Source organism: Vulpes vulpes, chromosome 12, assembly GCF_048418805.1.
Source record: "Vulpes vulpes isolate BD-2025 chromosome 12, VulVul3, whole genome shotgun sequence".
NCBI lineage: Eukaryota > Metazoa > Chordata > Mammalia > Carnivora > Canidae > Vulpes > Vulpes vulpes.
Window position 1 is genome coordinate 78469824 of NC_132791.1, and position 24464 is coordinate 78494287.

The 24464-nt window shown below is 43.3% G+C and overlaps 1 protein-coding gene and 1 pseudogene across 2 annotated transcripts; both read left to right on the top strand.

Moving 5' to 3' along the window:
* The first annotated feature begins 1142 nt into the window (after nucleotides 1–1142).
* LOC112920420 (protein numb homolog) lies at nucleotides 1143–2862 on the top strand (annotated as a pseudogene).
* Nucleotides 2863–7502: 4640 nt separating this feature from the next.
* C12H6orf62 (chromosome 12 C6orf62 homolog) lies at nucleotides 7503–23232 on the top strand. 2 transcript variants are annotated; one of them, XM_025999293.2, is made up of 5 exons: nucleotides 7503–7638; nucleotides 11235–11411; nucleotides 12375–12497; nucleotides 17865–17999; nucleotides 21831–23232. In XM_025999293.2, exons 1-5 carry the CDS (start codon nucleotides 7597–7599, stop codon nucleotides 21954–21956), a joined length of 603 nt encoding a protein of 200 aa, XP_025855078.1. In that variant the 5' UTR covers nucleotides 7503–7596; the 3' UTR covers nucleotides 21957–23232. The 2 variants fall into 2 exon arrangements, with proteins under 2 accessions (XP_025855078.1, XP_025855077.1); XM_025999292.2 differs by having other exon boundaries at nucleotides 7526–9033.
* The last annotated feature ends 1232 nt before the right edge of the window (nucleotides 23233–24464 follow it).

Here is a 24464-nt window from a genome sequence, read left to right on the forward strand (position 1 = left end):
AATTTGAAAAGTTATATGCACCCCTATGATTATGGCAGCATAGTTTGCAATAGCCAAGTTATGGAACCAGCCCCCAGTGTCCATCCATAGATGAATGGGTAAAGAAGATGTGGTATATAGATGGAGAAAGACAAATTCTGTATACATGATTTCACTTACAGGTGGAATCTAAAAAACAAAACACTCATAGATACAGAGAACAGAGTCGTGGTTGCCAGAAGGGAAGGGGGTTCGGGGCTGGGCAAAATGGGTAAAGGGGCTCAGATGTATGGTGATGGGTAATCACTAGACTTATGGTGGTTATCACTTTGTAGTATATACAAACATCAAATTATAATGTAGACTTGAAGCTTATATAGTGTTACATACCAATTTTCCTTTAAAAAAATGAAATATTTGGTGGACTATCACTCAGCATTAAAAAGAAACTAAGTACTGACACATCCTACAACACAACATGAATGAACCATTATGCTTAGAAGCCAGTCACAAAAGGACACACATCATGTGATTGCATTTATATGAAATATAAGAGAAGGCAAATCTACAGAGATAGAACATAGACTAGTGGTTGCCTAATACGAGGAAGAAGAAGGGGAGTACCTGCTAATGGATACAGGGTTTCTTGTTTGAGTGATGAAAATGTCCTAACATTGTGTTGATGATTGGACAACCCTGAAAATATTAAAAACCATCAAATTGTACACTTTAGGTGTGTTTATGGTGTGTAAATTACACTTGTAGCTGTTATTAGAAAAACTCTTCTATGGAGATGACCATGGGTACAAATGAGGGCCAGATCAAGAAGGATGAACCAGGAGCCTGTTGTCACAGAGGAGGTGGTGGCCCATGGTGGTGCTTGGTAGCAACTGGTGGCCGAGATAGAGACAGTGGTGCTGGAACTGGTCGGAGGCAAGGGCAGGCTTGGGGCTTCCAGGGAGGAGGTCCAGCAGAGCTGCCATTGCAACACGAGACTTTCCAGCACATCCATAGATTGGAGTATTGGCGTGCAAGCCACCCTCAGACACCTCAGTGAGGACAGATGAGAAACCCGAGACTCAGGGAAGTTATGAAACTCGTTTGGAGTCCCACAGCTTGTAAAGGGCTCAGCCAAGATGCAGAGCCAGTTTGTGAAAATTGAAATGAACAAGCCATAACAAAGTTTAAGGAGAAAGAAAGATGATTATGTTCTGGAGGGCCAGTGGTCCACATTAGTGGCAGACAGATGGAGGGGTTAGTCCTGGAAGATGTAGCTTCCTGGGATCCCTGGGTGGCTCAGTGATTTGGCGCCTGCCTTCGGCCCATGGCGTGATCCTGGAGTCCCACATCGGGCTCCCCGCATGGAGCCTGCTTCTTCCTCTGCCTGTGTCTCTGCCTCTCTCTCTCTCTCGCTCTCTCTCTATCTCTCATGAATAAATAAATAAAATCTTAAAAAAAAAAAAAAAAGAAGTTCTTCAAAGGCTTCTTTGGAAAAACTGGAAAGCAAGCAGTTAAGGTAGTCCTGTGGGTGTCCAGCAGGTGGATGAAAGAACTAAGGACCTCATAGTTGAGCAAACAATAGAAAAAGCTTCTTCCTGGGCCTCGGTGAGGAACTTTGATAGAGCCTCTCTGGCAGAGACGGTTGGGCGCTGGGTGCGGGGTCTGTCCCAGCCCCCTGGCCATCATGGACACGGGTGATGGGCTGAGCCGTGTGGAAGGCTGTGATTCTGTGGCCTGTTCAGAAGTGAAACAGAAGCAGGAGATGCAACATGGAAATGATGAAGTGACTGCTACTTTTGATGCCAGTTACGAGAGAAGGGCCTTTCCGTATCACAACAGCCATGGAGCAAGAGAGGAGATCGTAAAAAACAAATTGCAAGATGGCAAGAAAGTGCCAGAAGCAGGAGGGGAGCAAAGAACATCAGCTCCCTGGGTTCACAGATCACTGTGCCTTCAGCACGCCCTCTGAGGATCCCCTCTTGTCTGCCCCAAGGACCAAATCAGTACAGTGGTAGCATCGCAGTCTCCTGCCTTTCAAGCAGGATTTGGCCTTCCTAGTGCCTCCTGCTGAGCCAGACCCCACTGCTCTTTGCACCCCTAGCAACAGCTTGTGCGCTTGTGCGTGAGACTCACCCTTAAGCCCATGCCCCCTATGCCACTAACAAGGGAACTGCAGTCACACATTTGAGGATGGAGTGGGGTCAGTCTTCTGGTGCTGCATCTCCAGGTCTCTCCCAGGCTGGTCACAGATACACTCCCTCTGAGGCTGACCATTGGTTAGAAGAGGGACCCGAGGGCATCCAGGCTTAGCAGCCCCAGCCCTCACCTGTCCTGACACAGCCAGTTCTGCAGCCTCCTCCACCCACTGCCACGACCCTGCCAGCACAGCCATTCCCAGAGAATGCATCCCTCACCATTCAGCCCATGCTAGTGGGTGTGGGCGCACCCCTGCCGCCAGCCTTTGTCCCTGCCTGTCCTGTCCTGTGGCCAATGGGATGCCCTACCCAGCCCCAAATGGGCCTGGAGTGGGTATCACCCCCTTCCAGATGTAGCCAACATGTTGGGCTCTGTTTGACACCCCTCTCAGCCTCCCAGCTTGGTCTGGCAAAAGACAGTCCCTCAGTATGAGGCAAGCAGAGATACTGCTAGTCCCTTCCTTAAGCCACCTGCTCAGCACCTCAGCGGTTCTGTAGCTTTCAGTGGTATAGACAGATGGTGGTGGGGTGGCCTCAGGAGATAGTTTCCTGCAGGCACCTGCCTGGTAGATCCTTTCAAAGCCCGGGGGCTGCATTAGAAAACCAAGTCCAAGCAGCGTATCCAACCTCTCCACCAACTCTTTCTCCAGTAACTTACAGAAGGAAGACGTTTGAAATTGAACTTTAAGCAGTGTCTATGGCTTGTGTATTTCATCTGTACTTAGGCAAGGGCAGGGGCAGAGGTCAAAGGAGCAAAGGGAACTTTGTGTTTCCAATCAGTATATTTTTCACTAGTCTCAAGGGTACCAAGGAGCACGTCCAGGCAGAGTTCTGTGGAAGGTTATTTTGAGAAAAATAGGGGGAAAAAACATTCCTAGGGAAGAGTTGTCTTGCAGTTAGGCTGAAGTCAAGGAAATGTTGCACTCTGTTCTCCTGTGACTCCCTTAGCCCCATACAAACCCCTGAAAACAACGAGGCAGAAGTATCTGAACAGGAATTTGTATTCAAAGCGAATTTACTGGAATATAAAACAGTATAGGAAGCAAACCGATCTCCCTTTGTTTTTCAAGCCATTCACCTGCTACTTCTCAGTACTGGTCTGTCTTAGAGATCAGGAACATGGTGGTCTGTGCTTGGGCTGGGGATGAGAAGTAGGCTCTCCTGTCAGAATTCCCAGCAGAGCCCATTCACTGCTGTCCAGCAGAGCTATATTTTAGGGGTAAAGTTGAGCTTCCACTTTGAGTAAAAATAAATATTATAAGTATTTACCAAAAAAAGCCAAAGTCTTTATTTTTATGCATTAAGAATATTTTAAATAGTTCCCAATATTAAAAAGTTGTAGAGGACTAAGTAATCTTACCAAAGGTAAAAGGGTGGGACACCTGGGTGGCTCAGTGGTTGAGTATCTGCCTTTGGCTCAGGTCATGATCCCGGGATCCTGGGATCGAGTCCCAAATCAGGCTCCTTGCAAGGAGCCTGCTTCTCCCTCTGTCTCCATCTCTGTCTCTCATGAATAAATAAAATCTTACCTAAAAAAGGGTTAGCCGTAAGGAATTATACATAAGATTGATTTATCAGTGATGCCTATTGAAGTGGAAAGAAGAAAGGTTGGAACTTGCAGATGGGATTCCTAGCTTATTTGGTAACCTTTATTTTAAGTAGCACATTGCAGCAACAATCATGCATATGACCAACAGAGTCACTACGTTGCAGTTTTAAAGAAAATCAGGGGTGCCTAGGTGGCACAGTTGGTTGGTTGGGTGTCCAACCCTTGATTTCTGCTAGGGTTATGATCTCAGGGTGGTGGGATCAAGCGCTGAGTCAGGCTCCATGCTCATTGTGGAGTTTGCTTGAGATTCTCTCTCCCTCCCTCTTTGCCCCTTCTGCTCATGCTCTAAAATAAATCTTAAAAAAAAAAAAAAAATCAAAGAGCAGTATTGTCCTGGTTTTAAAACCTGTGATGAAATTTTAATATCGTTATTTTAATGCAACCAATTTAAATACACTGTGTAGCAAATGTGTATTTTCTTTTATATACTGCTATGGCTTCCTTCTCTTAGTCCTCTACTTCGTTTTAAGTAAGGTGACAATGACATAATGATATCCATCGACTGGAGTGCAGGATACTGTTAGGTTTTTTTCTTATTCTTTTTTTCCTTTTTTTTTTTTGGATACTGTCAGTTTCTCATGTGAATCTTGGTTGGGTTTTTTTTTTGCCCGTTAGGCTTTGTCCCAAGTTTTGTGAGGATGGAGATTCTAGTTTTACTAGCTGTGTATGCCTCGGTATCCCACTTGAGAGCAGAACATCCCCTTGCCAGTTGCAGCCACTGGACCTCTGGTAATGAGATCCCATCTCGTTTTTACTTTTGAACGTTGGTCTTACAAATGTGATATATGTTTGTACAGATGAGAATTTATAATTTGCTGTAACAAAAAAAAAATGTTTGTGGTAGAAAAGGGCATGAACCAGCATTAATTTTTTTATCATTTTGTGGGGGGTAACAAAATGTTATAAATCTTCAAATGTGAACATCTACAATTATCATTAGGATGTGATTGTGAAAATACATCAGGGAAGCCCTAGCAAAATGTTAGCTTCATCTTTTTTTGTTTTAAAGATTTTATTTATTTGTTCATGAAAGACACAGAGAGAGGCAAAGACACAGGAAGAGGGAGAAGCAGGCTCTCCGCAGGAAGCCCAATGCGGGACTCAGTCCCAGGACCCGGGGATCAGCCCTGAGACAAAGGCAGACGCTCAACCACTGAGCCACCCAGGTGCCCCATTAGCTTCATTTTTTCAAGGTTAGTGAAAATATGGAAACCGCAGGACTCTCATCCTTCAGTTCTGGACAAGAATTTATATGGAAAGGTGGCTCCCAATTATTTTTTTGGCTCATGGTTGGGGGACAAATGGTTACTATGTAGATAAGTTATTTTGATTTTCCCAAGGGCCATCATTTGAAGACACAATAGACTTCTAAATTTCACCATACAGCATAGCTTTACTTCTGACAAGTAGTGACCTTTGCTGATTAGACACAAAACTGTGTTAGCGGCACATCGGAGCTCTGAAAAATGGCTCTCAACGTGTATTCAGCGAACAAGGCCAACTACCAACAGTACCCTCTTCGTGTTTTCCAAATATGGTGCAACACATTGGGCCTGGGTCTGAGGTCCTGGAGGTTCCCAGCACACCCCGTCCGGTGACACGGGGGGGGGGGGGGGGGGGCACCGGGGCCTGGGTCTGAGGTCCTGGAGGTTCCCAGCACACCCCGGGCGGTGACACAGGGGAACAGCGGGGCCTGGGTCTGAGGTCCTGGAGGTTCCCAGCACACCCCGTCCAGTGACACGGGGGACGCCGGGGCCTGGGTCTGAGGTCCCGGAGGACCCCGGCACACCCCGTCCGGTGACACGGGGGGGGGGACACCGGGGCCTGGGTCTGAGGTCCCGGGGGACCCCGGCACACCCCGTCCGGTGACACGGGGGGGGGGCACCGGGGCCTGGGTCTGAGGTCCCGGGGGACCCCGGCACACCCCGTCCGGTGACACGGGGGGGGGCACCGGGGCCTGGGTCTGAGGTCCCGGGGGACCCCGGCACACCCCGTCCGGTGACACGGGGCGCACAAAGTCGCGGGGCAGGTGCCCTGTCGCTCTCCGCCGTCCCGGCAGCCGCGCTGGCTCCGCGGCGCAGGTGACCTCCGTCGGCGCTCGAGGCCCGCCCTCACGCCCGCGCACGTGGCCGGGGGGACTCTCCGCAGCAGGACGGAGCTCGCAGAGCGGGCGCTGGCCGTCCCGCGTTCGCTCGTTTTCGTATCCCCGCCGAGGCTGTAAATGAAGCGCAGCGAGGCGAACGCGGACGTTCCCGCCGACCTTCCCACGCAGACTTCCCAGTGCCTCCCTGACTCCGCCCCCGCCTCCGCCGCCGGGGCGCGGCCTCGCTGCCGGACCTATCCGACCGTCTAACCAGGACCCCGGAAGAGCGTGTCCATCCGGGTGCTCTCTGCGAGCGCCAGGGGGCGTGGCCTGGTGACGCGCGTGCGGGGAGGGGCGAGGAGCCAGCTCAGGCGCTGGGACCTTCTGACGGAGGGGGCGGGGGGAGCCTGGGCGGTCCCTTGCCACGCTCCGTGGAAGCCTCAAGCTGCGCGAGAGGGGAGTCTCTCTTCTCACACTCCCCCTTTGAAGCGGGAAGATCCGCTCAGAAGCTTCCCTTCCCAGCCTCCGCTTAGCCGCGCTCCCTCGCACCCTCTTCCCCCGCCCTTGCCTCCTCTGTGCTGACAGCCGCGAACCACTTGGGGCGTCCAGCCTTTCCCCGCCCCCCCCGGCCCGGCGCAGATGGTGGCGGCCCGCGCGCTGCGCAGCCGCAGAGCGTCTTGGGCGTTTCCGCTTAGGGGCGTGTGACGCAGCGGCCGTCGCTGCCATTTTAAGTTGTTTGTTCTCGCTTCCCTTCTCAAACGCGACTCTGCCCCGGACCGGGAGGCGCCCGCCGCCGCCGCCGTGTCCGCAGCCCGCGGTTGGGGGGAACGAGGCTGTACCAGCGCGGACGCTCACCCGCCGCTTCGGCTTCTCCCCCTCCGGGTCCCCGCGACCTTCCTTGCCGAGAGCCGGAGCCCGGCCGTGGGGGAAGAGCCTCGCGAGCAGATGCTTGGACTGAAATAACTTTATTCCGGGGGGTTGGCCTCGCCGACGGACCCCTAGCGCAGGGCTCCCCTTCCCTCCCTCCCCTTCCCCTCCGCCGTCAGAGCCAGCCCTCCCCGTCTCCCTCCTCGCTCCTCCTGCTCTGTCTCTCGCCGCCGCCTCCTTCGCGTCCTTCCGTCCGCCGCCGCCCGGGGCGCCGAGCCAGACTATGGGTCCCAGGTGGGGGCTGAGCGGCGGCAGCAGCGCGGGCGGCCCGGTCACAGTGCGCACTGCAGCGGGGATGGGGGGGCTCTGTTGGCTGCTGGTGTTCTCTTGACATGGCTCCCGCCCGTGCCGCGAGCAGCGCTCCCGCCGCCGCCGCCTCCTCCGCCGCCGCCACCGCTCCGCCCGCAGGCTGCGGCTAGAGCGCCCGAACCCCCCCGAGAGTCGGTCCGTGAGTCCCGGCGTCCGCGGGGACAGGGAGGGGCCTTCCCGCCGCCTCGGAGCCACCCCTGCCCCTCGGGGAAGCCGACCCATGACCCCACCTTAAAGCGATCCAGATTCGGGAAACATGGTCTGTTCCACGTGAGAGCGAGCTCAGCCAGAGTCCGGGAACTTCAGGGTTTTGGTTTTTGGTTTGGGGTTTTTTTTGTGCGTGTGTGTGTGTGTTTATTTTTGAAGGGGGGGTGGGCTGGGCGTACTTTAAAAAAAGTAGTATTAACAGAACTATTTTTTTTTCTTCCCACTGATCCTTCCCATTTACCCTCTCCCGCCGCCTCTATCCGGGCGGGAGTTGTTTCCACGATGAAATGAGTGAAAACCTGAGTGATCCTGTGTCTCCCGTGGTGCGAGTGAGTCGCTGCCGCTGAAGGCAGGGGGCGGGGGTGGGGCCTGGGGCTGGAAGGCAGGTGGTCCCCGGGCTCTCGCGGCCTGGGCTCCGGGATCTGGGAGGAGGACCCGCCACCTGGGCCCCAGCAATGCCCGCAGGAAGATAAGGCGCCCTCCCCGCGGTCGTGAACGGGGGCGGATTCCTAGGGAAGGCTCCCCCGGGGGAATGTGGGACTCACTGCAAAGCTGGGGGTGTTGGGATCCCGGGCGTTAACCAGGCCTAACCACAGAGCCCGAATAGCTACCATATCGTGTCAGAGCCCCCCGCTCTCTCTGCCATCATGATTTTCCATGGCAGCAGCACTAGCAGCCGCCTGAGGGTGAAAATGTGGGTGATGGGGAGGCTGGTCATGACTCCGCTGTTTTTTCTCATGGCTCCCTTGGGCAACAGCTGTCCGCCCCCAGTATACACTGTAGTTGATTGCAGGGAAACCCTGTACCTCTCCCCTTCTGTCTCTACCGATTTTGCACTTTTCTCTTTGCTCACCACCAAGTGTAATCAATAACAAGCACTGACAATACATAGCAATAGTGAAATCTGAAATAACTTAAGAATTAATTAGGTACTACAGCCATGGATCTGGCTGGGTAAAATCCAATTGGATATTTCAGTTTCATTCACCTACCCTGTTTTCGTGTTTTTTGGGGGGGGGGGTTGGGTTTTTTTTCTTCTTCTTCTTCTTCTTTACCCTTTTTCTTTGTAATTCTTTTTATTTGGGTATTTGGAAAGCAGGAATCATCACACTTCCCACCCCCTTCCTTCCTTTTCATAATCCCTTCTCTAAAGAGAGGGGCAAAAATCCGGATGGATTTTAAGGATTGGACTGGTGTCAGCTGTGTTTTATTGCACACCTAAATCCTGATAATAGGCTATTCATTTCCCCCAAAAGCCTTTACTTTGGCATTTAAGCCAAATGTGTTTTCTAAAAAGTTAGTTCCAAGTATTTTCTCCTCTTTCTTTCCTTTCTCCCCTTCCTTTTTCCCCATAACCCCAGATATTATTGTCCAAACATGACTGGACACCAGCTTTTGTTTCTTGACCCTGTAATATGACAGTCTGCTAATATTGCCAGAAGGTGCAGTTTTTGGGCTATGGTCGTGATTTTAGCTATTCAATCATATTAGCAGGAAAAAAAAATGACTTGTTTCTGTTGTACTTGAGTCTTAAGAAAAAGTGCCCATAGTTTAGTGACAATTTCCAAAGGCTTTAGTACCACCTGTATTTCAAAATGGGGGACCCAAACTCCCGGAAGAAACAAGCTCTGAACAGACTACGTGCTCAGCTTAGAAAGAAAAAAGAATCTCTAGCTGACCAGTTTGACTTCAAGATGTATATTGCCTTTGTATTCAAGGAGAAGGTAATTTGAAATTCTTAATGTGACTTAGCACAAGTGATTTTTGTAAGTGTCTGTTAATTTGTTAGCCGTAAATAATTGCGTATTAGGTTAAAGAGTGGTTGACACCAGTGTATGTGTGTGCCTTAACTTAAATCCTCCTGGGTGGTTCCCTGCACCTGTGGCTGCAGGATGATGACCAATGGAAGGCTTGAGTGCTCCTTGGTTTGGAGATGCTCTAAAACTCCATAAGGTCCTTTTGTAGTTAGCCGGGGGGTGAGCAACACTGAAACTGATTTGTATTTCACAATAAAGTGCACTTATGTGGAGTTACATAGAGAACATGATAGCTGAATTTAAAGATGATCTTAAGTGGGGTATTTGAGAGTGGTGAATCAGAATTGAAATCTTTATATGCTAAAAGTAGTTTGTTCAATTTCACACCAAAGGTACCTTTTCTCATGGTACATTTGATGAAATACAGCACACTTTAATTTTTAGGAACAGAAAATGGCTAATTTGTGTTTAGAAGTGCAATTCGTTAAAATTCAAAGGACCTGAAAAGGAAATTTAAATTTGGAGGGGGCTGGTGAACACATTCGGAAGTAACGCCGCAGTTATAAATAGCAAACAGTTGTGAGTAGTCAAGGAGAACAGGATCAAAGCAGTATTTTTTGTGCAACTTAAAATGGACAGTTTCTTCAATGATCTCTGGCATGAGATAAGGTTATGAATGTAAGGAAATACTACTTTGATTTTTGCACTTAGGTGGTGAGCTAATTTCAGATTAGAAATCTATTCTTCATGTGGCACGTGCTTAGTGTTTGGAAGTTTCCCGGGCATGGGCATTTTCCCAACTCGTAACTCTTAAAGGTTATTAGTACAGGCATACCTCGGTTTTATTCACTCTATTGTGCCTCGTGGATATTTTGTTTTTTCTAAATTGAAGGTTTGTGGCAACCCTGGGTTGAGTAAGTCCATCAGTGTCATTTTCCAGGAGTATTTGCTCACTTCATGTCTCTGGGTCACTTTTTGGTAATTCTTGATGTTTTAGGCTTTTTTTTTATTAATCTATTTGTTACAGTGACTTATCAGTTATTACAACTTGCTGAAATCATATGGTGGTTAACATTTTTTAGCATTATTTTTCAATTAAGATATGTACATTGTTTTTTTTTTTTTTTTGGACCTAATGCTTGTGCACTTAATGGGCTAAAATGTAGTGTAAACATAATTTTTATATGCACTGGGAAACCAAAAAATTAATTCAACTCGCTTTACTGTGATACTTGTTTCATTGCTGTGGTCAGGAACTCAACCCGTGATATCTCCAAGGTATGCCTGTATTTAAGAATGCTCTTGGCTGCTTGAGTGTAGCTTTGTAAAGTGGTTTCAAAGTGGTTTTGAAGCGATTATCCCAAGTTTGGGTAGTACTAAGGATTTACTTCTCCATTTTGTCTTCTTTAATACGCTGACTGCAGAAGTGTTAAGATCAGATTTCAATTGGAGATACTATGATGAAGTTCACTAGAAATCTAAGACATAGGTGGTGAAATTAGTTCTTTAATATATAAGATGCCTCAAGTTGTATCATCTAGTTCTTTAACACCATAAAATCCCATTTTTACTCTGAATGGATAGTACCCAGGCAATTGTCCTGAGTAGTTCATGTATTTTACAACCTAAATTGATGAGCACTTGGTCACAACTAAATTTGAAACTCAATTTGATAGACTTTTTTTTCTTGTTTCATATAGACAGCTGTTATGTAATATCTAAAAGGAGTAATGAAACTTGACCCTTTTAAGGAGTTAAACTGAATTTGTACAACTGTTTTTAAACTGCTGAGATTTAATTTGAGCTGTATGTAGAATCAGTTAAATAAAACTACATCAAGAGTAAATCACTTTTTATTTTTTTTAAATGTTAAGTATGTCTAGTGTTTGTTTCTCATAGTGTTTAAGATATACTGTATAAGTTACATGTTACAGATACCATAATACTATGAAGCCATGCAGTAAAACATTCTGATGATAGCCTGTTTTTGTGTGCTTGGGGAAAAAACAGAACGATCCACCTATTTGAAAATATGCACAGAAATTACTTGAGTTGATAATTTTGCTGAGTTAGAATAAAGGTACATGACATTGTAATATGAACTGGGTGTTAAAAGACTGCACTACAGGCGAGTTAATACATCTTCTCCCCCCCCCCTTTTTTTTTAGAAGAAAAAATCAGCACTTTTTGAAGTGTCTGAGGTTATACCAGTTATGACAAATAATTATGAAGAAAATATCCTGAAAGGTGTGCGAGACTCCAGCTATTCCTTGGAAAGTTCCATAGAGCTTTTACAGAAGGATGTGGTACAGCTCCATGCTCCTCGATACCAGTCTATGAGAAGGGTAAGTTCTGTTTTTCACTCTTGATTTGGTAAGTTTTTGTGATTTAAACTTGCATTTTCCCTCTAAGTATGGGTAGTTACTGTGGTCACAAGTCTTAAAAAGTTGACTTCAGGGTGCCTGGGTGGCTTAGTCAGTTAAACAGTTGGGTTCAGCTCAGGTCTAAATTCTTTAAAAAAAAAAAAAAAAAAGAAAAGAAAAAAAAAGTTCAGATAAAATATGGATATTTTTATGTGTGGTATTCTGATAATGGTGTATATTATTGCTGGGAATATTTTACTGTTCATTGTATTTTTCATTTTGGGGAGAGAACTAACAACATGTTCCTTATAAGAAATTTAAAGTAGAAGGAATTACTGCTCCCCAACCTCTAACTTTTGGAAGTTAACACGAACATACTTGAACCAAGAGATCCCCACAATTACTGGGATTGGGGAAGGCTAGAGATAACCATGTACAGGTCCAAAAGAGGTTTATTGGCCTTTGAAAATTAATTGACTGGACTGTGATAATAACAGGAATGGAAAAAATAGTTTTCTGTACGTCTATAATAAAAATAGCACTTAAACTGTAATAAGAACATGTTTAATATTAGCTTCAAGACACTTTGCTTAAATATTAACGGGATTCTGGTTTTAAAAAATGGAAATAAACATACAAGGACTTAACAAGAAAAATCAGCTTCAGTTGAAGTTTTCACCATGTGCTGATTAATTTAGGTCATGGTGTGAGGAACATTGGACTGGGTGACTGTAGGTGAACCCTATAAGATAAAAATTAGAATTAGGCCATGAGCTATTCAGATTGTAGACTGTCCTATTACTATTACCTCTTGATGTATAAAATGATACATAGTAGATCTTTTGTATTTATGAAATGTTTCTATAATCACACCTGTAATCTGTGGTATTGCTTGTTACAGCTTCGTTTCTTTGAAAGTAATTTTTTTTTTTAATTCTTTTGTAGGATGTAATTGGCTGTACTCAGGAGATGGATTTCATTCTTTGGCCTCGGAATGATATTGAAAAAATTGTCTGTCTCCTGTTTTCTAGGTGGAAGGAATCTGATGAGCCTTTTAGGCCTGTTCAGGTATTTTTTTCTAAGTGTGGTGTGCACTCAGTAAAAACTCCTGGAATAGGGCCTAAGTTAAGAAAATTTTTTGGAATATGCATTGTTCTAATCAGTTTTACTTCATGAGTTGCTCCCCTCTGTTTGAATATTGTGATGTGAGAGGAGAAAGGACTTGGGTGACAGATCTCTTGAGAATGAGGTGGTCCTAACTACCCTAATGTGTCTTTAAAATTACGGCCGGGAAAAATAAAACAAAATTACGGCCAGAGAAAATCTTTCAGGTAGATATTTGTTGATTTGTAGAGGGGCCTGAGAATGAACTTTAGATCTGTACCCGACACACTCCTGAAATAGTATACTTAGTTACCCAGTTTTCAGAGGAGTGTAATCTAAGAAATCGGTTAAGAAACCCTTTAAAAAAAAAACAAAAAAAACCCAACTTTTTCAAGGGGCACCTCAGTGACTCAATTAAACGTCTGCCTTCACCTCAGGTAATGATGCCAGGGTCCTGGGATTGAGTCCCACATCAGGCTCTCTGCTCAGCGGGGAGCCTGCTTCTCCCTCTGCCACTCGCCCAACTCATGCTCACTCGCATGGGGGATCAAGTCCCCCATTCGCTCTCTCAAATAAAATCTTAAAGAAAGCAACCCCTTTTCAAAAGTAGAGTTGTGTATAAAACTATACAGGAGAGTCACCTGGGTGGTTCAGTGGTTGAACATCTGCTTTTGGCTCAGATCATGATCCTGGGATCAAGTCCCACATCGGGCTCCCTGCAGGGAACCTGCTCCTCCCTCTGCCTGTGTCTCTGCCTGTCTCTCTTGAATAAATAAAATCTTTAAAATAAATACATACACACATACACATATATAGGAAAAGTAAATCTGGTAGTGATTCTTAAGTAGTCTTCCTTGACGTTGTGCTAACTTTGACTTGTCACTGATGTACTAGAAAGTTTCCAGTTTTTAGAGCATTTACCCAAATATCAGTGATCATAATTTTATTTATAGTATTTTTATACGCACAGGAGAAAGTACAATATTATCCGCCACAATGTTATGGTTAGTTCTAAGTCAAGTATAGCTATGACTTGTTTTCTTTATTGTACATAATATACATATGTTTTATAACTTGACACTGTACTTTACAATTAGAAACCTAAATAACGACATTTAAAAACCCATTTTAAGCATCCTAAATATTAGAATGCCTGTTTTAGGCTAATTGGTTAGAAACATGAAAATTACTATTGAAAAAATTTTGCATTCATCTATTACTATGACGCATCTTTATGGTGCTTTTGTGTATGATAGACAAGTTGGTGTACTGCCCCTTTTCCCTGGTAATGTTCCTGCACATCAGCTCAAATAAATTATTGTTCCTTTTTCTAAGATTCCACTTGACAGAAAAAAGTTCTAAGGATAACATATGGCCTAAATATAGGTAAAAGTATTATATGTTCTCCCTTTAGTGGACGATAACTGACTCATGTGAACTTGTTGGGAGAATATGAGTTGGATATAAAAAGGAGGAGGACAGGGATGCCTGAGTGGCTCAGTGGTTGGTTGAGCGTCTGCCTTCGCCTAGAGCGTGATCCTGGAGTCCTGGGATCAAGTCCCCCATCAGTCTCCCTGCATGGAGCCTGCCTCTCCCTCTGCCTATGTTTCTGCCTTCTGTTTCTGTGTGTCTCGTGAATAAATAAAATCTTAAAAGTAGGAAGACAGGAAAGTTAAGGGATGTTTATGGTTATCAGAGCAGGTCTTGCATCTCAACTGTAACTGCTCTCCAGGAGCACTGGTAGGAGAGATATATATTTGTATTGTACACAAATATATATGTAGTACATATAGTGTACATGTATATTTATATTATGCATAAATATATATTTATTTTTCATATACTTGCTATTGGAAAAATTTGGTCTGTTTCTCATGTTTTTTAAAATTTCTAATACTTGGGCAGCCCCGGTGGTGCAGCGGTTTGGCGCCGCCTACAGCCTGGGGTGTGATCCTGGAGACCATGGATCGAGTCCCACATCCGGCTCCCGGCATGGAGCCTGCTTCTCCTTCTGCCTGTGTCTCTGCCCCCCCCCCTTTGTCTATGTCTATCATAAATAAATAAATCTAAAAAAAATAAAATAAATGAGTATCCTGAATGAGAAGCTTTAAATATAAATAACATAGTTCTTAAGATAAATGAGAAAAGGAAAGGTAAACTTTAACTTGAAAAGCTTTTTTTTAATTCCTTAAGGCATTTGGAAATCTGAATAGTAATGAGATTCAGTTGGAACCAGAGTACAGGTTGTTTTTCAATAGAGTTTCTGCTATATTCACAGTACTATGAAGTGCTGGGAGGTGCTGTTAAAGTATCTTTTTCCTCTTCGTCCCTAAATTCTCTTGCTGCAGGTTAGTTCATCACACTACTCAAATATTTCGTTATTTTTGGACATTACTTTCATGCCACTTACTAGTTTTCTTTTTGGTGTGGACTGTTCCTTCCTAAATCAATTCCTTCCCACCTTTGGTGTGGATTGTTCCTTCCCAAATTCAATAGAGATACAGCACATGAGCAGAAGCAGAGGCAGAGAGTGAGGGACAAGCAGACTCCCCAATGAGCATGGAGCAGAGCCCAATCCTGGGGCTGGATCCCAGGACCTTGAGATCAGGACCTGAGCCGAAAGCAGACTCTTCACCCACAGGGCCGGCCAGATAGGCTCCCTGTACAGTATTTGATTTTGATACATTAGTGTTTATGTTGGTCTTTCTCTGGGCATGGCATTTCCCAGACTACCTTTTCTTAGTAAAGAAAGAGGACAGGGAAAAATCACTGTCCTCTTTCAAGACCCAATCCAGAATCACCTGCTACTACTGCCCACAATACCCACGGGCTAGTTATCTCTCCCTTCTTCACATGGCACTTTGAAGATAAGAATCCATTTTAGAGTTATACAGATAACCACATTCTTATTCTAAGAAAGCTATGAAGTAAGTTAGGTTTTATATTTGCATGTGCTTATCTTTCTGAGCAGTATAAGAGCCCCTTAGGTAGAATAACTACTCATATTTTTTGGTATCTAGTAACATGCATTTCATATACTAAGAGTTCAGTAAACATTTGAATTTGTGCAGAGATAGAGTTGAATATCATATTTACACAATCCTATGTAGGGTAGCTTATGTTAGCTTAGGTTATGGCTTATAAGAAAAGTTGGGTGCTAAAAAAAAAAAGAAAGAAAAGAAAAGTTGGGTGCTAAAATTCTAGATGTCAAGAACTAATGACTTTTTCCATGTTGGTGTTTCCTATAACAGAAGAATAAAAACTGCCTGAATCAAATGGACTAACAATTTTTTTAATAATTCAACATAATCTAAATATAAGATTCTTTAAGGTTTCTGTTTATTTTTTCTTTTCTTTCTTCTTCTTTTTTTTTTTTTTTATTTTTTTTTTTTAGAAAGATTTTATTTATTTATTCATGAGAGACAGAGAGAGAGAGGCAGAGACACGGGGAGGGAGAAGCGGGCTCCATGCGGGGGGCCTGACATGGGACTCTATCCTGGGTCTCCAGGATCATGCCCCTGACTGAAGGCAGACACTCAACCACTGAGCCACCTAGGCGTCCCAAGGTTTCTGTTTCTTGAATTCTCCACTAGCTTAGTCATTTCACCCAGCATTTGGTCTCCACAGACATTCTGTGAGAGGTTAGAGTTGATCTTCCTCATGTTCTTCATAACTTAAAATTTTTTTATTTTTAATTTTTTTAAAGATTTTTTTATTTATTCATTCATGATAGACGTAGAGAGAGAGAGAGAGGCAGAGACACAGGCAGAGGGAGAAGCAGGCTCCATGCCAGAAGCCCGATGCAGGACTCGATCCCGGGACTCCAGGATCACGCCCTGGGCCAAAGGCAGGCGCTAAACCGCTGAGCCACCCAGGGATCCCCTTTAAAACATTATTAATCTGGAAAAAATCCACATGACATTTCCAAAAATTGCGAGGTTTTTTTTTTTTTTTAAGAGTTTATTCATGAGAGGCAGAGACATAGGCAGAGGGGGAAGCAGGCTCCCTGCAAGGAGCCCGATGCGGGACTTGATCCCAGGACCCTGAGATCACGACCTGAGCCAAAGGCAAATGCTCAACCATTGAGGTACCAAGGTATCCCTCAGGGGTTTCATATATCCTCAAGCTCGTCTGTGTGAGGACTGGAACTATATTTCCGGTGTGGGCTTTACATTGCATGTAATCCTCTTCACTGTCCTAATGGGCTAGAACCCATTTGTTTTATAGGCGAGGAAGCTGAAGTTTAGTAAAGTAGGGAAGATATGTACAAGGTCACATAAGTAGTGAGATGTGCAGCTGAGATTGGAATATATTTCTTTATAAAAGCCATCCATAGTGTGTGTTCTTTGTAATTGAAAGGAGAGACATGTCATTGGGCTTAATTAAAGTACTAACTTGGGAGTCTTGAGTCAGATTTGAAAATCTCATTTTAGGGACATCTGTGTGACTCAGTCGGGTAAAGACCCAATGCCTAATTTCAGCTCCTATCATGATCTCAGTTGTGAGATTGAACTCTGCACTCAGTAGGGCGTCGTCTTGCAATCCTCTCCTCTCCTTCACCCTACCCCATGTACAGTGTGTGTGCACCCCCCCCCCCCAAATGTTTTATAAAATTTGGCATAAAATCATTGAGAACTAGGATCTAGTCACTGGTGCAGTTTTTCTTGAAGGTCAAACTCTGTAGTGGAGTACTATCCACTAGAACTTTTCTGTGATGGAGTATAACTCAATAGACCGTTCAGAATGGTGGTCACTGGTAACATTGGATTATTGAGCATTTGAAATGTGGCTAGCTTGATTGATTGATTTTTAAGATTTTATTTATTTATTCATGATAGACATAGAGAGGCAGGCAGAGGGAGAAGCAGGCTCCATCCTGGGAGCCCGACATGGGACTCAATCCCAGGACTCCAGGATCACGCCCTGGGCCAGAGGCAGGCACTGAACCGCTGAGCCACCCAGGGATCCCCCTGGCTAACTTTAAAAACTGAATTTTAGGGCACCCTGGGTGGCTCAGCAGTTTAGCACCACCTTCAGCCCAGGCCTGATCCTGGAGACCCGGGATTGAGTCCCATGTCAGGCTCCCTGCATGGAGCCTGTTTCTCCCTCTGCCTGTGTCTCTGTCCCCGCCCCCCATAAATAATAAATGAATGAATGAATGAATGAATCTTTAAAAAAAAATAATTGAATTTTTAAACTGCATTTCATGAATTAAAATTAAGACTGCCTTATTGGACTGCCATATTGGACACCCTATATGCATACAGCTGCAGTAGATGTTTCAGGTAGGTAACGTCTTTGTAGTTACATGTAAACTTATTTCTTAATTAGGCCAAATTTGAGTTTCATCACGGTGACTATGAGAAACAGTTTCTGCATGTACTGAGCCGCAAGGACAAGACTGGAATTGTTGTCAACAATCCTAACCAGTCAGTGTTTCTCTTCATTGACAGACAGCACTTGCAGGTAAGCTTTAACTACTTAATATCTTATTTAAAAAGCTTATTCATTAGCAAACTGCTTTCTATATATCTTAATTAATTCTGTTTTGCCACTTCAACATTGCATTATTTTTGAAGTTACTTAAAAATCAAACAGATACCACCTTAAAACAGTGGTTCCCAAACTTCGCTGCGTATTAGAACTACTGGGAGCTTTTAAAAGTCATGATTCCAGTCTGCAGTAGAATTTAAGAAATGCTGCTGTAGAGCTTTTCTTTGTAAAATATGGTCAACAGATGATAACAGATTCTCAATTATGTAGAATCGCAGGCTCTACTCCAGTCCTACTCAGAGAATCTTATGTTTTGAACAAAATCCTTAGGTGAGTAGTAACACATTATATTTGGAGAAGCTTTGGCCCTAGACCTTTTAAATAAAAATCTAAAGGGATGAAGTATTTAAAAGATCCACATGTGTGGGGTTTTTTTGTTTTTTGTTTTTAAGATTTTATTTATTTATTTATGAGAGACACCGAGAGAGAGAGGCAGAGACATAGGCAGAGGGAGAAGCAGGCTCCACCACTCAGGGAGCCTGATGTGGGACTCGATCCTGGGACCTCCAGGATCATACCCTGGGCTGAAGGCAGGTGCTAAGCCACTGAGCCACACAGGCGTCCCATAAAAGATGCACATGTGTTTAAAACACGCACTTCCAATTTAAGCAATCCAGGTATTCCAGATTGTTTATTCTCTAGAACATTATTTTCATCAACCTAAACCTGAATGTCCTCCCTTAAAATTTGTAAGATACCTTGTTATTAATCTTTAAAAATAGCATCATTTTAATTATCATTCATGCAACAAATCAGTGCCTACTCACTATGTGCCAGGCACTGTGCAGCAGTGAACAAGACAAAAATTCTGTCTGTATGGTTTCCTACTCCACTGTGAGGGAGGCAATAGAGCAGTACTGTATGCCGTTGGACAGTGATGAGCGCTCAAAGGAAGTGGGTGTAGGATGCGTAAGCTTTTGGGTGTGAACTTTGATGGTGCCACCAGAGGAGGCCTGTCTGAGAAGGAGATTTAAGTAAAGACTTTTAGAAGAGTATTTGTGATACTAATTTTGCATAGTAAACAATGGGTTTATTTTTAGAGTCTGTGAGGTAGTAAAAAATACAAAGGTGAATCCTGCTGCTGCCTTGAAGGAGCTGAAGACCACTTGGCAAGATTAAATACTGATTTTGTATCTTGTAAGAAAGTCTTAAGTACCTGTAGTATTATAGGTACAAATAAGAGCTGTGAGAATTAACAGAAGAAAGTTAATTTCAGTGGAGGGATTTCATTAAACAAAAACCATGACTTAAAAAAAAAAAAAAACAACAACAAAAACCATGACTTGGTTGGGTTTGGGGGACTTTTTTTTTCCCATTTCTTCTTTACCTTAGCTCTCTTATGGTAGATATTTTTAATTTTTAATTACTTGTGTACTTTGAGTAATTTATTGAGATAATACTTAATAGCAGGCTTTTGACTTATATTATGGAATCTACAACAGACTTTTAGTCCTAGAAGATTTAATAATGACCATGTACTAATGTAGAGACTTCATTTTCCTGCAAATATATAGATCAATAATATATAGAAATGACTGGTGACTTGAAGGAGTTACTTTGCTAAATAAGTAGTAAATTATCTCCTGTTTTAGATCAAGGTTGGATGTTTTCTGTGCTTTATGAAGCAAATAGCCTGAATCCTTTTAATGAGAAGAAAATTGTTAAGCTCATGAACTAAATTTGGGTGACCAGCAGTCTGTCTGGAATGCCTGGTTTTCTCACTGAAAGTCCCAAATCCTAGAAACCCCAGCCCCCTGGGCAAAGGGGGATGGCTGGTGTCACCCTCGTTATAGATGCATTTGGTCCTTCATGCCCCTCGGTCCCCCTTCTTTCAGGTTCTGTTCTTGATCTTCCTAAACCACAGATGTTGCCATATTTGCACCATAATATAGAAGAATGAAGGACCTGGTAGGAGAGTGGCAGCATAGCATATTACTTTTTTTTTTTTAATTAATTTTTATTGGTGTTCAATTTACCAACATACAGAAAAACACCCAGTGCTCATCCCGTCAAGTGCCCCCCTCAGTGCCCGTCACCCATTCCCCTCCAACACACCCGCCCTCCTCCCCTTCCACCACCCCTAGTTCGTTTCCCAGTTAGGAGTCTTTATGTTCTGTCTCCCTTCCTGATATTTCCCAACATTTCTTTTCCCTTCCTTTATATTCCCTTTCACTATTATTTATATTCCCCAAATGAATGAGAACATATAATGTTTGTCCTTCTCCGACTGATTTCACTCAGCATAATACCCTCCAGTTCCATCCACGTTGAAGCAAATGGTGGGTATTTGTCGTTTCTAATGGCTGAGTAATATTCCATTGGATACATAAACCACATCTTTATCCATTCATCTTTCGATGGACACCGAGGCTCCTTCCACAGTTTGGCTATTGTGGCCATTGCTGCTAGAAACATCGGGGTGCAGGTGTCCCGACGTTTCATTGCATCTGAATCTTTGGGGTAAATCCCCAGCAGTGTAATTGCTGGGTCGTAGGGCAGGTCTATTTTTAACTCTTTGAGGAACCTCCACACAGTTTTCCAGAGTGGCTGCACCAGTTCACATTCCCACCAACAGTGTAAGAGGGTTCCCTTTTCTCCGCATCCTCTCCAACATTTGTTGTTTCCTGCCTTGTTAATTTTCCCCATTCTCACTGGTGTGAGGTGGTATCTCATTGTGGTTTTGATTTGTATTTCCCTGATGGCAAGTGATGCAGAGCATTTTCTCATGTAGCATAGCATATTACTAGTATGAGCTCATTTAACCCTCACGACAGTCTTGTGGAAGTGTAAGTCTCATTACTCCCACTTTGTAGGTGAGGAAATCAGAAAACTAAGGAACTTGATCAGGATCACCTAGCAGAGATCTTGTGTCCATTATCATAAAAAAGGTGTATGAAAAGAACTAGACCAAATGATAATTTTGGATGGGCAAGTGGTAGTGAGGCACAGGCCTAGAATCTGGATTCTCATCCACGTGCAGCCACCTACTAGCTGTGAAATCTCAGACCAGTTACTCCTGTGAGCATGTTCTTTGTTGAATAAATGATATTAAGGTGGTTGTAACATTGAAAATGGAAAAAAAATGAAAAAATATTGTGCATAATGTGTAAGTTCATTTACATGTATAGACTGCTTTTGCCCTTTTTTTTTTTTAAAGAAGTGCTGTAGTGACAACTTGGAAGGCGGGTCTGGGGGGTAGCTTTCATTTTCCATTTACTAGTGATTTGTGAAGGCAGCTAGCATGTCTGCTATGGCAGATGTTTTAGTAGTAGTAATGGTAATACTCTCGTTTTCTTCCAGTCCTTTACCCCAGGTAATGCCTTAGGTCTTTTCTTTTTTTTATCTATTTCTTTTCTCTAACTTCTGACCACATTTGTTGTCTTTTCTGTGTATAATTACGACTTTACCCCTCTATTTAGATCTATCTCTGTGAAGTGCCTTTAACTTTATTTCCCGTTGGCAAGTTGTCCATGGTTGACTTTCCAGACATTTAATTTTTTTAATAAATTCTCTAAACATTTATTTAGTTTATAATCATGTTTATTCTTTCTATATTTTATATGGCAAAGTTTTGTCTTCCTGACTAGATTGAAGTCCCTATGGGTTCAGACCATAATTAATTCCCTTGCTCTATATGCGTTATTATTGTGTCCATGATTGCTTGATTCGGTGATGGGGGAGATTTTCATGTGACAATCTGTTGTTAAAGTCTTACTAAGATTATTAAAATTATTCCCCTTCCAGACTCCAAAAAACAAAGCTACAATCTTCAAGTTATGCAGCATCTGCCTCTACCTGCCACAGGAACAGCTTACCCACTGGGCAGTTGGCACCATAGAGGATCACCTCCATCCCTACATGCCAGAATAGAGTGCTGACCAGCAAAATGGACAAGATCACAGAGTGCAGCAGCAGTTTTTTGTTTTCTTGTTTTCTTATACTTTATTCTTTCAGAATTTAAAGCAAATGGACTCATGCACAGAACACTATGCATTTTGAAACTTGTTCATCCTGGATTTTTTTTTTTTTCCTTTTTGGTTATTCGTGTCTCAGAACTTAAAAAAAATTAGGTGTGTCTTCTGCACGGACTATGTGAAAGAAGATGCTTTGCATATTTGCTGCACTGCATCAGCATCTTACTAAAAATGTGAAATGAAAGGACTATTGTACACTGAAATGCTTAAATGTATCTGAAAGCACAAGGTGATACTCATTTTTGATGGTCTTTCCATTTGTGCTGGTTTTTGCCTCTTGACATCTGTCATCAGTATTTAGAGGGTGAGAAGTGAATGTAAAAGATATAAATAACATTTAAAAAAAACTTAATAGCTTTGCTGTAATCACCGTTGTTCCAGAGCACTGTCAGATTCATTCTAATGACCAGAAGTGGTTGTTAAAAGGAAAAAAAAAAAAAAAAAAAAAAAAGATACACAACCACGGGAAAGAATTCTTAAATGAAAGGAAAAAAAAGCATCTCATTGTAGGCATTCTTGCCTCATGTTTTACTGGGCCATGTTTGTTTCCTGGTACTCATAAATGTATTTTATTTCCAGATCTCTTTCCCTAAGTTGCTGTTAGGAGAGTATTCTGCTGAATGTGGATACAGTTTATACACATTAAAACAGACCTGGAGTCTGAGGTAGCTAAAGCAGCTATAAAACTGAGAAATTCATAGCTGCAGAAACCATGATAGATGAAGGATTTTTCTTTTTGGTTTTAAAGAGATTTTTATTACAAAGAAAACCCAGTGAATTGTGCAGAAAATACTGGTTTCTACCCTATCCTAAAGGAAAACTTGAGGGTTTTTTGGAGTAGAAAAAAGTTACTAAAGTTGGGATCTTTAAATTGTTTAAAAACCATTCACTGTCAAAGCTCTAAAAGCAGAACTCACTTGTGCAATGAACATAAGGAAAGACTACTGTATAGTTTTTTGGGTTTTTGTTTTTGTTTTCTTTTTAATGAAGAAAAGCTTTGCTTAAGGGTTGCATACATTTATGGAGTAAATCTGAATGATCCTACTCCTTTGGAGTAAAACTTAGTGCTTACTGGTTTCCAATTGTATTTAGCTTCTGGTTGGAATTTGAAAAAATGAAAACCTAAATAAAATAGGTGAAAGTTCCCTGACTATTCAGGTGAATACACAAAACTTGAAGTGGTAACTTCTTTTTTCCAAGTTACTGGGTAGGTGTTAACTGATGACCCTGGGGGTTATTTCACAGGTTATATTTTATAGTCTAGTTACACAGCAAACTTAGGACAAAATATGGTAGATGGGTTTGTAATTCAAGGAATAGGAATCAAAAAGACATTTTGTCAGCTTTAGCAGTTATCAGGTTGGTCTTGTTCCTTGCTTCATGGAAAAGAAAAATAGATTTTTTAAAGCAGGCTCCACATAGCAACATGGGGCTCTTAACTCACAACCCTGAGGTCAAGAGTCGCATGTTTGAGCCAGCCAGGTGTCCCAGAAAAATACTATATTTTTAAAATACTTTATTTATTCATGAGACAGGCAGAGAAATAGGTGGAGGGAGAAGCAGGCTCCGTACAGGGACCCTGGAGTCCCGCTCTAAAGCCAAAGGCAGACACTCAACTACTGAGCCACGAGGCATTCCCCCAGAAAAATACTTTTTTTTTTTTATCTCACCCCCCTACCGAAAAATATTAATTTCAAAATTAAGATTTCTTTCACAGGTTTTCTCAGTTGAAAATTAGAATCTTTAGGGCAGCCTGGGTGGCTCAGCGGTTTAGCATCGCCTTCAGCCCAGGGTGTGATCCTGGAGACCCGGGATCCAGCCCCACGTCGAGCTCCCTTCATGGAGCCTGCTTCTCCCCCTGCCTGTGTCTCTGCCTCTCTCTCTCTCTGTGTCTCTCATGAATAAATAAAATCTTGTAAAAAAAAATTAGAATCTCTTTGAACAAATGGTTTTGAATGTCTCATGAGTGGGTCCTATTCAAAGCTCGGGACTGCCAACAGTCCTGAGTGCAAAGAGCAAGTTTTTATTTTAGAATAAACTTAGAAAAGTTTTAACAAAGTTCTGTATAACCTTTACCCACGTCTTAGCCACATTTTTTCCCCACTTTTTCTATGTGTATATATTTTTTTAAAGATTTTATTTATTCATGAGAGAGAGGCAGAGACACAGGCAGAAGGAGAAGCAGGCTCCATGCAGGGAGCCCGACATGGGACTTGATCCTGGGACTCCAGGATCTTGTCCTGGGCCGAAGGCAGGCGCTAAACCGCCAGGGATCCCCTGTACATCTCTCTTGAATCATTTGTTTGGCACATACATCATGCATACATCTTTACTCCTTGGCCCCTAGTACTTGCTCCCTAGTCCCAAGCACGGGGCTATTCTGGCATAACCACAGTAAAGTTAC